Source organism: Salvelinus alpinus, chromosome 4 (genome assembly GCF_045679555.1).
Source record: "Salvelinus alpinus chromosome 4, SLU_Salpinus.1, whole genome shotgun sequence".
NCBI classification, from domain to species: Eukaryota; Metazoa; Chordata; class Actinopteri; order Salmoniformes; family Salmonidae; genus Salvelinus; species Salvelinus alpinus.
In genome coordinates this window covers 65,626,033-65,644,118 of record NC_092089.1, presented here as the reverse complement: position 1 = coordinate 65,644,118, position 18,086 = coordinate 65,626,033, and the positions used below count along the sequence as shown (strand labels likewise).

General features: G+C 44.2%; 1 protein-coding gene across 33 annotated transcripts in view; it reads left to right on the top strand.

Annotated features, from left to right (window-relative positions):
• LOC139574169 (protocadherin gamma-C5-like) overlaps positions 1-18,086 on the top strand; it is a 197,251-nt gene that overhangs the window by 141,406 nt on the left and 37,759 nt on the right. Inside the window, exon 1 of one of the 33 annotated variants that reach the window (XM_071398412.1) lies at positions 4,370-6,993. The exons of 30 other annotated variants lie outside the window; for them this stretch is intronic. In XM_071398412.1, the coding sequence (XP_071254513.1) occupies positions 4,537-6,993 (2,457 nt within the window). In that variant the 5' untranslated portion in view covers positions 4,370-4,536. Of the gene's footprint in view, positions 1-4,369; positions 6,994-9,679; positions 12,334-14,850; positions 17,596-18,086 lie in introns of those variants that run through there. 2 more of the 33 variants (XM_071398416.1, XM_071398415.1) reach the window with 2 other exon arrangements.

Sequence of the window (18,086 nt, the reverse complement as noted above, 5' to 3'; positions counted from 1 at the left end):
GGGAGAGAGGGTGTATGACGGGGTGGGGTGGGGGTAGGTTGAAGGATCTACCTCTCTGTTTCCGTAAAATGGATGCTGCCATGGCCTGATTGCCTCTCACTGTTTCACCTCCCCGTTGCTCTGACTGGGACTGTGAAAACACTGTCTAAAATAAGCCCACAAGGCACTGTGGAGGTTGTGCTGTTTTATTATAGGGTGTACAGTTATTTCTAATTGACTGATACATGTCTATTCTTGTGTATGTGGCTGTGCACAAGAACTCACATGCACACATTGTGTATCTAACAAAGTGGTTATCTGTGCTATGATAATGATCACATTCATATAACTCCTATTCATATATTCATATTCACTGTAACATTCCAGCTATAGGGTGTGTTGACCATCTTTGGCTGAAGCTTCATTCTGCCTGGTCTGGAACACTGAAAACACACACACACACACACACACACACACACACACACACACACACACACACACACACACACACACACACACACACACACACACACACACACACACACACACACACACACACACACACACACACACACACACACACACACACACACACACAGTGAAAGCATCTCCTTAATTAAGCATACAGCATCCCTGGGCATCGCCTAGAGTGCCTCTGCTGTTGCTGTGTAGGAGCTGTTCTTCTGCAGCATGGCAGTGTGCTGTGCTGCAGTGTAGTGATGCTATCCTGCCGCTCTGGGAGAGAACACACCCCTCCTATGGACTCACTGCGTCTGAAATGGCAACCTATTCTCTATATAGTGTATTACTTTCAACCAGCTACCCATAGGGCTTTGGTAAAAAGTAGCGCACTATATAGGGAAGAGGGTACCATTTGGGGGACACCCTTAGTCTCCTTCAAAATGGTGCTATCATGATCCTGGCTGGGACATGCAGATGAGATACTGCACTGCTCATGCTCCTGTTACAGAGGGACTGGGCCAATTGTCGATTTCTCTTTTATTAAGTATTCTTCTCCCTCACTCTCTCTCTCTCTCCCCTCCCCTCCCTCTCTTTCTCTGCTCCTCTATCCCTATGTTTCATGCCCTATGCTTTCTACTTCCCTTTCTCTCCACAAATAAACAAGAACACCTCACAAAATGCAACAGCGGACACAAGCTAAGACACACCGTGATATCGGAACTTGACTGAATATCCATTTTGTTGTTTGTGTTGCTTTTACGTTCGCCCACCTTTCTGTGCCACACACGCAAACAGACACCTAAACGAGACACACCTATGACACATAACGAGCTACTGGCGACAGCATTCTGGGACATGATCATTAGGGCACATATCACAGGTATCGCAATGCAAATCAACACAGTCACCACCTCTGGAACCAGTCAAGGCTACATTACCAATGTAAGGTGAACGGTGAGTATCAGGGATGTCTCTGTCCCAAGACTCTCTTTTTGTCTGCTGATCATCCCTCTAACCCGTGTCTCTTTTGTCTCTCTGTTCTCCTCTTCCATGTCTTCCCTTCGCTGCTGTTGCTGACGTGTCTCCTGTCGTCCTCCGTCTCTCCAAATAAGGTAAGAAATACTTTCAGTAATAATGACTCCACCATCACAAGACAATAGACAGTAAACACATCCATGACCTTACTGATTCTGACTGGAAGTAAGAGAAACAAAAGGACCGCCGCTGTGATCCGTAGACACAAGCATGAGTGCTATTCCACTCACATGTTGGGTGATACATCTCACTTAACCCTCCTGTACGTTTTATATTAATTCATTCTGTGTTCCCGGTCCAAAATGACCGCCCCCGTTATTGCTGATTATAAATCCATAATAATACATATATTATCACCTAATGTTGTGTTAGATCTTTTTATCAACTTAAGTTCTTGTCAACATTACTCGTTTTTAACTTCTATTTGCTATTTATGGCCTGTAGGCCTCATTGACCTGAGCTCATACAACTCATTTTTTAGTTAAAAAAAAGCATAATGTATGGATTATTTTGACTGTAACAAATACTCAGATGAAGCATATTGTGCTATTTATCACAGACTACTTTGTGTCAAAGTTTAACAAGGACTCTCTCCTCCTCATCCAGTGTCATGATCAAAGATATGATTAAGAGCCTCACATACAGTGTATCGTTTGGTCATTGTGCTGCCACAGAATGAATTGTGAGCAAGGCCTCAAAAAAGCTTTATAGAACTGCGAGAAAAGTTTAAACAATGTTGCGATTGTTTGTGAGAATGCCAACAAGTGTGGTTCCCGTGGGGGGAAAGATTCTATTGGGGAAAGGTTCCCGTGGGGGTTGCCATGGAAGCCAAGAAGGGGAGTGAGGTGTGTGTGTGTGTGTGTGTGTGTGTGTGTGTGTGTGTGTGTGTGTGTGTGTGTGTGTGTGTGTGTGTGTGTGTGTGTGTGTGTGTGTGTGTGTGTGTGTGTGTGTGTGTGTGTGTGTGTGCGCTCAAACACACATATGTGGGGATCTGGGAGAGGAGATGTGTCCATCTGATGAATGGGCATGTGCCTGAACTCAATTTTATACACTAATTGTAGTCTCACCCATTCATTTCTAATGACCAGTCAAATGACCGGGAACACCACAGGTGTACAAAAGTTAAATAAAACACCCAAAATGTAATGAAAATCATCAAAATGTATTTTGTGTGTTCAGATGCTCTGTCTGGACAAAGTCATGGAAACTTATGCCAATCAGATTAAATGAACTACATTTTTCAGAGAGAACTTGTAAATCGGTCCAATTCGACCAGAACATAGCAGGAGGGTTAACATAATATGCATATGGACATAATAAACCATTTATTTGACGTCACACACACAGTCAAGAAGCAGAATATAAGGCTGGAGCTCTTAATGAATCTGGGTAACATTTTGTTTGTGGATGAGGTTTGATATGTGGGCCGATTCATCTGGTAGAGTTGAGTTGTAATATAGATTGGGAAAATGTACATGACAGTAACTTAAATCTCTGTAATAAATAAAACGACTCACCTTAGAGAGAGCTAGAGAGAGAGAGAGAGAGCGAGAGCTATGGCTGCTTGTGTAGCAGCCACCACGCGGTCGCCGCTCATTCCACCAGTATGCAGCAGCACGTGCTGGCCGCCTGTGTGGCGCTGTCCACCCGCGTGGTTCTGAAACACGCTCTAGAGCTCAGTGGCAGCGTGCTCCCCCCTCCCTCTCTCCCCATCTACATCCGTCGCCTTGACGAGCACGGATTAACCAATAGCAAAGCTGATGCATTAATGTTTTCATATGATGATACATTCGTTGTAGTATTGTGATATGATGTAGGTTACAGCTTGTGATTGTGTATAATGGTTAATGGTATCGAGTTTATTTATTTATGTATTCACTATTCAGCTCTCAGGTAATTAGTTCATGTCATGGAAATATTACAGTGGAGTGAGTGAGTTCCAGGGTCCCAGGGTCTAACACAACTAACATATCAGATATGATTTACCAGTTCCTGGGTCCCAGGGTCTCTGTGTGTGTGTGTGTGTGTGTGTGTGTGAGTGAGTGAGAGAGTGAGAGAGTGAGTGAGTGAGAGAGTGAGAGAGTGAGTGAGTGAGTGAGTGAGAGAGTGAGAGAGTGAGAGAGTGAGAGAGTGAGAGAGTGAGAGAGTGAGTGAGTGAGTGAGTGAGAGTGAGAGAGAGAATGTCATCAGAGCAACCCTTTTCCTTTGCTCTCCAGACCTCCATACGGGTATTTTTTTAAAGCCGGCTGTGTGATGTATTATTATTCTGAGCCACGTGGGTTGCTTTGACGACATACTCCTGCTGCGCTTGCTTTCTTTTACCACAGGACGGCAACGGAGAGCCTTTGTCACCCACACAGTTTCAGGAAGCATTGAAACGGTGGGAATGCATATAGAATACTTCGAGAATAATGTTCTGTTGCGTGTGCGTCCTTACAGTCCCCGCGGTTCCATGAGGTGTTGCTTAATCCCTTTTTAAAAGGTAATTTTGCTGTTTGCTTGAGGAATCGGAGATGGAAAGGAGTTCCATGTGATCATGGCTCTGTATAAATCTGTGCGTTGCCGTGAATTCGTTTTGGACTTGGGGACTCTGACGAGACCCCTGGTGGCATGTATTGTGGGGTATAGATGGGTGTCTGAACGGCTACTAATACTAAGTGATATGAATAGTATAGTAGCAGTACTAATAGTATTACACATTAAATGGAGTACTGTTTTTCTCTCATGTTGAATTGTTATGGTGCCTCATATGTTTCCCAAGAGCTCGTATTTTCACTGTATAGCTTTAAATGACTGGTACATCCTGATTGGTAGCTTGTGTTAGGCGCTGTGCACCAATAGCATGCAGAACTGTACAAAGAGATCTACTCCCTCCCTCCCCCCAGCCTCAGCACCGTAAACCCTTGCCATGCTCAGAGCTGGAGGAGAAAGAGGGATGTGCCTCGACACAAAGCGTCTCCATCACAGTCAATTATGAGAGACATTGACATTCGATTACAGATTGATTATCACCACTCCTGCGAAAGGGCGAATTTTGGGTGAAATAATATATTCGTTTTGATGTGTCGTGGAACAATGTGGAATAGACTGCCCGTGTGGCAGGTGCTGCTATGGTGGCATCATTTCTTTCTCTTGTGGAGTACAATAGACGGACAGACTCGCTACACCATCTCGGAGGAACTGAAACAGGGCTCTGTGGTAGGAAATCTAGCCAAAGATCTGGTTTTGGGACTATCTGAGATTTATCGTCGTAAATTACGAATAACCTCGGAAGCTGGTAAGCAGTATTTCAGTGTGGATCTGGGGAAAGGAGAGCTGGTCGTCTGTGAGAGGATAGACAGAGAGGAACTGTGTGGACAAAGAGTTCCGTGTATTTTGCCTTTGGAGATAGTGATTGAAAATCCCTTGCAGCTTCACCGAGTTGATATTGAAATACAGGATATCAATGATAATTCTCCCAGCTTTCTCACCAAAGAAAAAGTATTAAAGATTGCAGAGTCAATAAACCCAGGAGCAAGATTTCCACTCGAAAGCGCACTGGATCCTGATGTCGCTGCGAATACAATACGCTCATACAGCATTAACAAAAACGACAATTTCAAATTGAATGTCAAAAATCACAAAGATGGTAGCAAAACCCCAGAACTGGTCCTTGAAAGGTCTCTCGACCGGGAGAAGCAACCTGTTCATAAGCTTATTCTCACCGCTGTAGATGGGGGTGATCCAGTGCGTTCAGGAACCTCTGAGATTAGTATCATGGTACTTGATATTAATGATAACGCACCGCAGTTTGAGAGACAACTTTATGAGGCTAATGTTAACGAAAATGCTGCACCTGGCACTCAGATTTTACGAGTAAAAGCGACAGACCCGGACGAGGGACTAAATGGGGAGATAGAGTATGCATTTGGAGAACAGACGCCAGACTCAGTGACTGCATTGTTTGATATAGATTCTTCGACAGGAGTGATTGTAATAAAGAGACATCTCAACTATGAGCAGACGAGCTTATATAAATTTGACATCGTCGCTAAAGATAAAGGCAACCCGGATATGGACGGGCATTGTGATGTTGAATTTAAAATGATTGATGTTAATGACAATATTCCAGAGATAATTGTCACGTCTCTAACGACACCTGTTCCAGAAGATTCCCCTATCGGAACCGTGATAGCTTTGATAGGCGCTAAAGACTCCGACTCGGGTGACAACGGGAGGGTGCGGTTAAGCGTGTCACCAAAATCTCCATTCAAGTTGAACCCGTCCGTATCCAAGCATTACACACTGGTAACTAATGCTCCTCTTAACCGTGAGCGTTACTCTCAGTATAGTATAGAAATCAGTGCCAGTGATTCAGGGAAACCCCCTTTATCCAGCAAGAAAACAATCATTATTGATGTGTTAGATGTGAATGACAATCCACCGCTATTCTCTCAGCCCTCGTACACAGTGTACGTGAAAGAGAATTACGCACCAGGGAAACTACTATGTTCAGTCTCCGCCACTGATTCCGACCTGGGGGATAACGCGAAGACCTCCTACTCCATCCTAGAGTCCAAAGTGCAGGACGTGTCTGTGTCCTCCTACGTGTACATAAACTCTGACAACGGTAGTATCTACAGCATGCACTCGTTTGACTATGAGAAACTAAAGGTGTTTCAGATTCTGGTGCAGGCCATGGACCACGGCTCTCCCTCTCTGAGCAGCAACGCCACAGTCCATGTTTTTATCCTGGACCAGAACGACAACGCCCCCGCTGTTATTTACCCCTCCGCTGCCCTGGGCTCGCTCTCTCACCAGAAGATGCCCCGCTCCGCTAAAGCAGGCTACCTGGTTACGAAGGTAACGGCTGTGGACGCAGACTCGGGCCATAACGCCTGGATCTCATATAAACTGGTGGAGGCCACAGACACGTCTCTGTTCAGTGTCAATCTTTACACAGGGGAGGTGAGGACTAAACGCGCTGTGTCCGAGCAGGACGACTCCTCTCAGAGGCTGCTTATAGAGATACAGGACGACGGGGTGCCGGTCCAGTCCGCCACGGTCACATTGGCCATACTGGTAGAGGACGGGCTCCACGAACCCATCTTGGACCTTCGGCAGAAAGCGCCAGAGCCTAGCAAGAAAAGCGGGAGAATCACCCTGTATTTGATCATCTCTCTGGCCTCGGTGTCCGTGCTGTCTCTGGTGACTTTTGTCATCTTAGCAGTCAAATGCGTTAGAAACAGCAGGAGCAGCGGTAGTTGCTGCATGAGACGGGACGACTTGGACGGCTACAAGAACCCCAACAGAAACCTGCAGATTCAGCTCAACACTGACGGGCCGATTAAGTACGTGGAGGTCCTGGGAGAGGATATGTTGTCTCAGAGTCAGTCCTTCAGGTCATATCTCTCTCCCATGTCAGAGTTCAGTGATTTTACCTTCGTTAAGCCCAGCAGCACCACTGACTTTAAGGAGATGATCAACGTCCTAGACGCGTCTTTACCTGACAGCGCCTGGACCTTTGAGAGTCAGCAGGTGAGAAGTGACGTATAATTTATTGTGATGATTAAGATGATCGAATGTAGGCTGTTTTATGACGTCAACATACAGTTTTGTGTTGTAACATTACACAAATCAAAGCTAGATGTTTTGGCAGTATTTTCATGACTCGGTATTTAACAGACTCCAATCTGTGAATAAATATGCCACTGACGTTTGTGTTCAGTTGTTATCATTTAAGCAATAGGTTATTTATTCAGTTTAAAATAATTAATTGTCAGTATTCATCAAAATGGTGCAATGGTTCCCTTCAGTACAATCCATATTATCTTGTAATAATTTAGCATTCAACATAGGCTACTGGTAATTACTAAAACCCATACTCGTGCGGTTTGAATGATTTCAAAATATCCTGTGATGTATTTTAACCTGTTGGTTGTAATCCTCAGAGACCTTGTAATCTCTATTGTTACTGTAGTGGGTGTTTTGCGTGATTCTGTGCCTATCTGACTGGCTAGTGGACGACTGAGGGTTTCAGCACCATTGACAGCAACACTCCCGTTGAATCAACTGTGTGGTTTTGTGTGCGCGATGACAGACAGCATATTTTACTATTTCTGCAATATATATAGTACCAGTCAAAAGTTTGGACACATCTACTCATTCAAGGCTTTTTCTTTATTTTTACTATTTTCTACATTGTAGAATAAAAGTGAAGACATCAAAACGATGAAAAAACACATATGGAATCATGTAGTAACCAAAAAAGTGTTAAACAAGTCAAAATATGTTTTAATATTTTAGATTCCTCAAAGTAGCCACCCTTTGCCTTGATGACAACTTTGCACGCGCTTGGCATTCTCTCAACCAGCTTCATGAGGTAGTCACCTGGAATGCATTTCAATTAACAGGTGTATCTTGTTAAAAGTTCATTTGTGGAATTTCTTTCCTTCTTACTTAATGTGTTTGAGCCAATCAGTTGTGTTGTGGGGTGGTATACAGAAGATAGCCTTATTTGGTATAAGACCAAGTCCCTATTATGGCAAGAACCACTGAAATACGCAAAGATAAATGGCAGTTCATTATTAGTTTAAGACATGGATGTCAGTCAATCCGGAAAATGTCAAGAATGTTGAAAGTTTCTTCAAGTGCTGTAGCAAAAACCATCAAGTGCTATGATGAAATTGGCTCTCATGAGGACTGCCACGATACGTTAATTAGAGTTAACTGCACCTCAGATTGCAGCTGAAATAAATGCTTCACAGAGTTCGAGTAACAGATATCACAACATTAACTGTTCAGAGGAGACTGCATGAATCAGGCCTTCATAGTCGAATTGCTGCAAAGAAACCACTACTAAAATACATCGATAAGAAGAAGAGACTTGCTTGGGCAAAGAAACACGAGCGAGCAATGGACATTAGACCGGTGGAAATGTGTCCTTTGGTCTGATGAATCCAAATTTTAGATTTTTGGTTCCAACCACCGTGTCTTTGTGAGACGCAGAGTAGGTGAACGAGGGGCCTCCCGAGTGGCGCAATCCTGGAGACCCATGGGGCGGCGCAGAATCGGCCCAGCGTCGTCCGGGAGGGGAGGGTTTGGCCGGCAGGGATGTTCTTGTCCCTAACTATCAATTGGATACCATGAAATTGGGGGGAAAAAGGGGTGAAAAAAAGAGTAGGTGAACGGATGTGTGGTTCCCACCGTGAAGCATGGAGGAGGAGGTGTGATGGTTTGGGGATGTTTTTCTGGTGACACTGTCAGTGATTTATTTAGAATTCAAGGCACACTTAACCAGCAGGGCAACACAGCATTCTGCAGCGATACGCCATCCCGTCTGGTTTGTGCAAGTGGGACTATCATTTGTTTTTAACAGATCAATGACCCAAAACACACCTCCAGACTGTGTAAGGGCTATTTGACCAAGGAGAGTGATGGAGTGCTGCATCAGATGACCTGGCCTCCACAATCACCCGACCTCAACCCAATTGAGATGGTTTGGGATGAGTTGGACTGCAGAGTGAAGGAAAAGCAGCCAACAAGCGCTCAGTATATGTGGGAACTCCTTCAAGACTGTTGGAAAAGCATTCCTCATGAAGCTGGTTGAGAGAATGCCAAGAGTGTGCAAAGCTGTCATCAAGGCAAAGGGTGGCTACTTTGAAGAATCTAAAATGTCAAATATATTTTGATTTGTTTAACACTTTTATTATACAATGTAGAAAATAGTAAAAATAAAGAAAAACCCTTGAATGAATAGGTGTGTAAAAACTTGTGGCTGGGACTGTGTGTACATATATATATATATATCAGACTAATTTTAGCTCATTCAATATTTTATGTGAAGAAAAACATCTATAACGGCATTAAAAAAATGTGTCTCGATCCACGGGGCTCCATCAGAATTGAAATGTTTTGAATGTTATATATATATTTATATATATTTTTATCCTTGTTTACGCATAACTCTCTATACTTCTGGCTGCCGTTAATATTTTTTCACATCAATATGGACAGTATGTTATATTGGAAAATACAGTTACATTCTCCCCTCTCCCTGTTTTTTTGTGAGAGATAGAGTGCTGATAGAGGCAGACTGCTGTGGCTTTAAGGAGTCTGTTCTGTTGGTCTGTTATTGGATGGTAGATATGTGCTCTGTGCACCAATAGTGTGCAGAACTGTACAAAGAGATCTACTCCCTCCCCCCAGCCTCAACACCGTAACCCTTAGAATACTCAGAGCTGGAGGAGAGAGAGGGATGCGCTCACATTCACGGAGATACACTCGAATCTAAAAACAACATCATTTCTGCTATACAAAATTAATCGAAAATGCTAAATTGAATATACATTCTGGAGATGTATTTTGGTATGAAGCTCTTTTTTATGGACAATATTTCAATCGGAATTGTGTTATAACGGCTCAGGGATGACAAAGACAATTGGATACCGAAACTGGAGATGGCTGGCTCTTTGGTGGCATCATTTCTTTCTCTTGTGGAGTACAATAGACGGACAGACTCGCTACACCATCCCGGAGGAACTGAAACAGGGTTCTGTGGTAGGAAATCTAGCCAAAGATCTGGGTTTGGGACTCTCTGAGATTTTTGACCGTAAGCTGCATGTCGCCTCTGAGGCTGGTAAGCAATATTTCAATGTGGATGCGGGGAAGGGCGAGCTGGTCGTGAATGAGAGAATAGACAGAGAGACTTTATGCGGACAAAGTGCCAGCTGCGTTTTACCTCTGCAGGTTGTCATTGAAAACCCGTTACAGTTGCACCGTATTGAGGTGGAAATACGCGACATAAATGACAATTCTCCTAATTTCTTAACAAAAGATCGTGTTCTGAAAATGGCTGAATTGACAGCTGTAGGCGCTCGTTTTCCGTTGGAAAGTGCAGAGGACCCCGACGTGGGAAGCAATTCACTTAAATCCTACATTCTTAGTAAAGACGAATGTTTCAGTGTAAAAGTTAAAGACATTGAAGGAGGACGAAAAATCCCAGAGCTCGTGTTAGAGAAGCCACTGGACAGAGAGAAAAAAGCTGTCCACGAGCTATTATTGACGGCTCTAGATGGAGGCACTCCGGCTAGGTCTGGAACTTCACAGATCACGGTCACTGTCCTTGATAACAATGACAACAATCCCGTATTTCAGAAAGCTGTATATAAAGTACGGGTTAATGAAAATAGCGAAAAGGGCACTTCCCTGATTAAGCTTGAAGCTACTGACTCAGACGAGGGTGTCAACGGGGAGATAGAATATTCATTCGGCGAGCATACACCAGAGTCAGTGTTATCTGTGTTTGATATTGATGCAGTAACGGGGGAAATGTTTCTAAGAGGGGAATTAGATTATGAGAGTGCGGCTTCTTATCGTATAGACATTACTGCTGTAGACAAAGGCATCCCAGAAATGGAGGGACACTGTCGGGTACAGGTAGAAGTAACAGACGTTAATGACAATGCTCCCGAAATTGTCCTCACCTCCAAACCTAGTCCAGTGCGCGAGGACGCACCAAGTGGCACGGTAGTGGCTTTGATCAGTGCCCGTGACCTAGACTCCGGGAATAACGGTAAAGTAACGTTACAACTTACAAAAGGCCATCCTTTCAGTCTGAAACCGTCATTTTCTGATAATTACGCACTGGTCACCAGTGGTGTTTTAGACAGAGAGAGTTTCTCAGAGTATAATATTGAGATAACAGCCACTGATTCAGGTTCCCCTCCCCTGACTACCAAGAAAACTATACCAGTCACTATCATTGATGTCAACGACAACCCCCCTAAATTCAGCCAGTCCTCATATAATGTCTATTTAAAAGAGAATGGACCACCAGGCTCCATGCTATCCTCAGTATCTACATCTGACCTGGATTTCGGGGATAATGCCAAGATTTCTTACTCCATCTTAGACTCCAAAGTGCAGGACGTCTCTGTATCCTCCTATGTGTACATTAACTCTGATAACGGCAGTATCTACAGCATGCACTCGTTTGACTATGAGAAACTGAAGGTGTTTCAGATTCTGGTGCAGGCCAAGGACCACGGCTCTCCATCTCTGAGCAGCAACGCCACTGTCCATGTTTTTATCCTGGACCAGAACGACAACGCCCCCGCTGTTATTTACCCCTCCGCTGCCCTGGGCTCGCTCTCTCACCAGAAGATGCCCCGCTCCGCTAAAGCAGGCCACCTGGTTACTAAGGTAACGGCAGTGGACGCAGACTCGGGCCATAACGCCTGGATCTCATATAAACTGGTGGAGGCCACAGACACGTCTCTGTTCAGTGTCAATCTTTACACGGGGGAGGTGAGGACGAAACGCGCTGTGTCCGAGCAGGACGACTCCTCTCAGAGGCTGCTTATAGAGATACAGGACGACGGGGTGCCGGTCCAGTCCGCCACGGTCACATTGGCCATACTGGTAGAGGACGGGCTCCACGAACCCATCTTGGACCTTCGGCAGAAAGCGCCAGAGCCTAGCAAGAAAAGCGGGAGAATCACCCTGTATTTGATCATCTCTCTGGCCTCGGTGTCTGTGCTGTCTCTGGTGACTTTTGTCATCTTAGCAGTCAAATGCCTTAGAAACAGCAGGAGCAGCGGTAGTTGCTGCATGAGACGGGACGACTTGGACGGCTACAAGAACCCCAACAGAAACCTGCAGATTCAGCTCAACACTGACGGGCCGATTAAGTACGTGGAGGTCCTGGGAGAGGATATGTTGTCTCAGAGTCAGTCCTTCAGGTCATATCTCTCTCCCATGTCAGAGTTCAGTGATTTTACCTTCGTTAAGCCCAGCAGCACCACTGATTTTAAGGAGATGATCAATGTCCTAGACGCGTCTTTACCCGACAGCGCCTGGACCTTTGAGAGCCAGCAGGTGAGAAGTGACATTGGCCTATAATTTATTGTGGACTGTTCTGTGATGTGGAGGATCAACATACAAGCCTACCGAACATCCTGCTTGGAACACACTGCTTGAATCAACGTCGATTCCACGTCATTTCAATGAAATTACGTTGAACCAACGTGGATTAGACGTTGAATTGTATGTTTGTGCCCAGTGGGATGCGTGTTTTGGGCTTCCACATTCAACGAATGGATGCTTGTCCTTTTGGCAGTATTTTCATTGATGCATTATGACATAGGAATATTACTGCAGGTTAATGTTGAGACTCCGTATGTGACATGCTACAGCCTGTAAATAAATAGGCTGGCGATTAACGATATGCAACTGACGTTGAAGTGGAATTTATAATTCAAGCAGTATTTTGTCACATTGAAATAGGGTTGCAAAATTATGGCAATTTTCCCCATTGTCTTCCAAAAAGATCCTGGTTGAATGATTCTCAGATTCCCTGCGTATTCCCTCTTAATTCCGGCAATCTTCCAAGTGGGATTTCTGGAAAACCAGGGAATTTTGGGAAATGTACTGGAACTTTGCAACTTTAGGTTAAAATGATTTCAGCGTTCAACTAAACGATGCAACGGTGCTTCCATTCAGATTTATAAAAATGATCGTAACGCATCATTTTAAGGGGTCCTAATTACAGTGTAGTAACGTGTAATCACACTAACGAGGATTGTAGTGAACTGTAACGTCGCGTAACTGGTAGTAATTGTGGTATGCAATTACAGAGGTGTAACAATGAATGCTTGTTACCGTGCTTGTTACAAATGGGCAGGTTTCCACTAAATTCACCAACTTAGTGTTTCCCTTCTTCTCAGCTGCATACAGTTACACCTGTCACCAAGGTTGTGGTCCCTCGTGGATGCGCTGGGCGTCTGAGAGATTATAGCCTGTGCTCAATGGGCTCTAATTACTTACCCTTGAATGTGCACTGTTCAAACTTTATCTCTCAGTGTTGTTGCTGGCGCTTGCTCCCAAAATAAAGTGCAGCATCTGGGTTAACTTGGTTGAGCAGGTAAAAACAGATCAGTAGGTCAACCTCACTGACTGGGATCTAAAATGGGTGGTCATCCCAGATTTGGACAAATACACTATTCCAAAGCATAGTACACGCATTGTTTGCCGAAGTGCAATGTAATTACTAGTTGTTACACTTCATTTTAATGAGCTAAATCTAGTGTATCACGAGGAGAACTTATTTGTAACGAATGTGTACTTATACAGTACATTGCCCATTCTGACAACCTGGCCCTCATTTTAAAGCTTCAAGACGTTTCACTTCATTTCCCAATAAGGTACAGAAATGAAGTGAAACGTCCAGAAGCTTGAAAATGTGGGCCAGGTTTTCAGGATGGGTAATGTACTGTATGAGTTAAATGAGTTAACATGAGTTAAAAGTAAGTACCCCTCAATATACACTTCATTTTAACTAGCTAAATCCAGTGTAACAACAAGTAATTGCAAGTAATTGCGTTGCACTTAAGCAAACATTACATGTGCTTTGGAACAGTGTCTTATTCCTCATCTGGGATGACCAAGTTAACCCAGAGGGAACACTTTATTTTGGTCTAAAGTGCTAGAAATAACGTTGAGTGGAGATGTATTTTCAAAATTACACATTAATGGGTAAGCATGGTAACAAGCATTCATTGTTACACCTTTGTAATTACACAACGCAATTACTACCAGTTACATGTTGTTATTACACTGACTGTGGGTTGTTACAGTTAACTACAGCGCTTGTTACAGTGTAACACATGTAACTACAATGTAATAGGGAACCCTTAAAATGAAGCGTTACCAAATGATCTTGGAATAATTTTAGCAGTAAACATATTGCCAATACTTGAATGATGTCAAAATATCATGTGAATGATTTTAATCTGTTGGTTGTGATCCACAGTCACAGATACAGTGCAATATATATTATTACTGTATTGGGTGATTTCCGTGATTCTGTTTCTATTTGGCCGTAGGGCTGAGAGTTTCAGCATCATGGACAGCGACACTAGCGCTGAATCAACTGTGTTTCTTGTGGTCGCTATTGCAGACAGATGCTGCGTCCCAAATTGGCACCCTATGCCCTATACAGTGTGCTTCTTTTGACCAGGGCCAATAGGACGGCCTGTAAGATTTTCAAATAGATTGCAAGCTCATTCAATATTTAACGTATAATAGGGAAAACAGGTGTTTCCTTCCAGTGGGCTCTTTGAGAATAGCAATGTTTTGGATGATGCCAGTGCGTAATGGGAGATTCTATTTCTGATCATTGTTTACACTTTTACGCAGTCCTATCTGGTCCTATCTGTTGTCTATCGGCTGCCATGTCCATACTATATTTCACATTATTATTGTTGTGTAATCGAAAATATTCATTTTATCATCTCTCTCTCTGTCTCTGTCTCTCTCTCTCTCTCTCTGTGGGTGTTCTGTGTCACAGTGCCTATAGGCCTGGCTGCTGTGGCTTTAAGAAGTCTGTTCTGTTGGCCCCTCATTGGATGTTACATGCAGACTGTGCACCAATAGTGTGCAGAACTGTACAAAGAGATCTACTCCCTCCCCCCAGCCTCAGCACCGTAACCCTTACAATACTCAGAGCTGGAGGAGAGAGAGGGACGCGTTCACACAGACGAATATATAAAGTCATTTAAACACCGTATCCTTTCCGATATCCAAACTTTAGAAAAATGCTAGATGGAATATGCGTTCTGGAGATGCATTTTGATATAAAGCTCTTCGTTCTGGACAGTATTTTTGGAATTGTATTATAACGGATAAGGGATGACAAAGAGAATGGGATACCGAGACTGGAGATGGCTGGCTATTTGGTGGCATCATTTCTTTCTCTTGTGGAGTACAATAGACGGACAGACTCGCTACACCATCTCGGAGGAACTGAAACAGGGCTCCGTGGTAGGAAATCTAGCCAAAGATCTGGGTTTGGGACTCTCTGAGGTTTTTGACCGTAAGCTGCGTGTCGCCTCTGAGGCTGGTAAGCAGTATTTCAATGTGGATGCGGGGAAGGGCGAGCTGGTCGTCAATGAGAGAATAGACAGAGAGACGTTATGCGGACAAAGCGCCAGCTGCGTTTTGCCTCTGCAGGTTGTCATTGAAAACCCGTTACAGTTGCACCGTATTGAGGTGGAAATACGAGACATAAATGACAATTCGCCTAGTTTTCTTACAAAGGAGCTCACAGTGAAAATAGTCGAATTGACTGTTGCAGGCACACGTTTTCCTTTGGAGAGTGCAGAGGACCCAGACGTGGGCAGTAATTCCCTTAAATCCTATACTATTAGTAAAGATGAGTGTTTTACGTTGAAGGTAAAGGAGCTTGGTAATGGAAAGAAAATACCAGAACTAGTTTTAGAGAAACCCTTAGACCGAGAGAAAAAATCTGTCCATAAACTACTGTTAACAGCGCTAGACGGAGGCAATCCTGTCAGATCCGGGACGGCAGAGATAACTATCACTGTGCTTGACGTAAACGATAATTTTCCAGTATTTGAAAAGTCTGTGTACAAAGTTTCTATCCACGAAAATAGTGCAAAGGGGACATTTATGATTAAACTTAAAGCGACAGATATTGACGAGGGTCAAAACGGGGAGATAAAGTTTTCGTTTGGTGAGCGCACCCCTGCGTCTGTGCTTTCTACATTTAATATGGATCCAGACACAGGGGATCTTTTTTTGAAGGGGGATTTAGATTTCGAAAGAGCGACAACATATGACATTGATATCACGGCGAGAGATAAAGGCATTCCTGAAATGGAAGGACACTGTCGCGTGCAGGTAGAGGTAATAGACGTTAACGACAATTCGCCTGAAATTGTCCTCACTTCCCAACCAAACCCGGTGCGCGAGAACGCGCCCAGTGGCACGGTAGTAGCTTTGGTCAGTGCCCGGGACCTTGACTCCGGTAATAACGGTAAAGTGAAGTTACAGCTCCCGAGAGGTTATCCTTTTAGTCTGAAACCGTCATTTTCTAATAATTATGCACTGGTCACCAGTGGTGTTTTAGACAGAGAGAGTTTCTCAGAGTATAATATTGAGATAACAGCCACTGATTCGGGCTCCCCTCCACTGACTACCAAGAAAACTATACCAGTCACTATCATTGATGTCAACGACAACCCTCCTAAATTCTCTCAGCCCTTCTATGATGTATATTTAAAAGAGAATGGACTACCAGGCTCAATGCTCTCCTCAGTATCCGCGTCTGACCTGGATTTCGGGGATAATGCCAAGATCTCCTACTCCATCCTAGACTCCAAAGCGCAGGACGTTTCTGTGTCCTCCTATGTGTACATGAACACTGATAACGGTAGTATCTACAGCATGCACTCATTTGACTATGAGAAACTAAAGGTGTTTCAGATTCTGGTGCAGGCAAAAGACCACGGCTCTCCATCTCTGAGCAGCAACGCCACTGTCCATGTTTTTATCCTGGACCAGAACGACAACGCCCCCGCTGTTATTTACCCCTCCGCTGCCCTGGGCTCGCTCTCTCACCAGAAGATGCCCCGCTCCGCTAAAGCAGGCTACCTGGTTACGAAGGTAACGGCTGTGGACGCAGACTCGGGCCATAACGCCTGGATCTCATATAAACTGGTGGAGGCCACAGACACGTCTCTGTTCAGTGTCAATCTTTACACGGGGGAGGTGAGGACTAAACGCGCTGTGTCCGAGCAGGACGACTCCTCTCAGAGGCTGCTTATAGATATACAGGACGACGGGGAGCCGGTCCAGTCTGCCACGGTCACAGTGGCCATACTGGTTGAGGATGGGCTCCACGAACTCATCTCGAACCTCCGGCAGAAAGTGCCAGAGCCTAGCAAGAAAAGCGGGAGAATCACCCTCTATTTGATCATCTCTCTGGCATCGGTGTCCGTGCTGTCTCTGGTGACTTTTGTCATCTTAGCAGTTAAATGCGTTAGAAACAGCAGGAGCAGCGGTAGTTGTTGGGTGAGACGGGACGACTTTGACGGCTACAAGAACCCCAACAGAAACCTGCAGATTCAGCTCAACACTGACGGGCCGATTAAGTACGTGGAGGTCCTGGGAGGGGACATGTTGTCTCAGAGTCAGTCCTTCAGGTCATGTCTCTCTCCCATGTCAGAGTTCAGTGATTTCACCTTCGTTAAGCCCAGCAGCACCACTGATTTTAAGGAGATGATCAACGTCCTAGACGCGTCTTTACCCGACAGCGCCTGGACCTTTGAGAGCCAGCAGGTGAGCACTGTATTGACGTGTAGTTTAATTGTGACACTTGGCTATTGAAAACAACCTATTTTCTGGTCTGTGATGCTTGTTAATTTGTGACGGATAGGCTATCAGCCATATAATTAGGAATTAGAATACTAGCATATCTATACTGAAGCCATAGTATTGTAATTTAATCGGTTCTCTGTGCTCTCCAACCATGAAAAGTCAAAGTTTGCTTTTCGGGTGGTATTTGGTTCTGGTCTTTCTGATTTATACGAAATGATTTCTTGGCAGTAATTGGCTACAAGGTTATAATTGATAACATGTATTTATTGTAGTATCATGAGCTCAGCACAGAAGAACAAATGCTCAAATGGTGTGTTTTTTAGATGAATCCAAGTTCGCATGTGTATTATTTAGCAGCTGACATAGGGCCACGTTTATATTGGGCCTATTGAGTACATACAACATATCAAATGACTTATGTGTTGTGCATGATGTTTGCTCTATCAGGGATC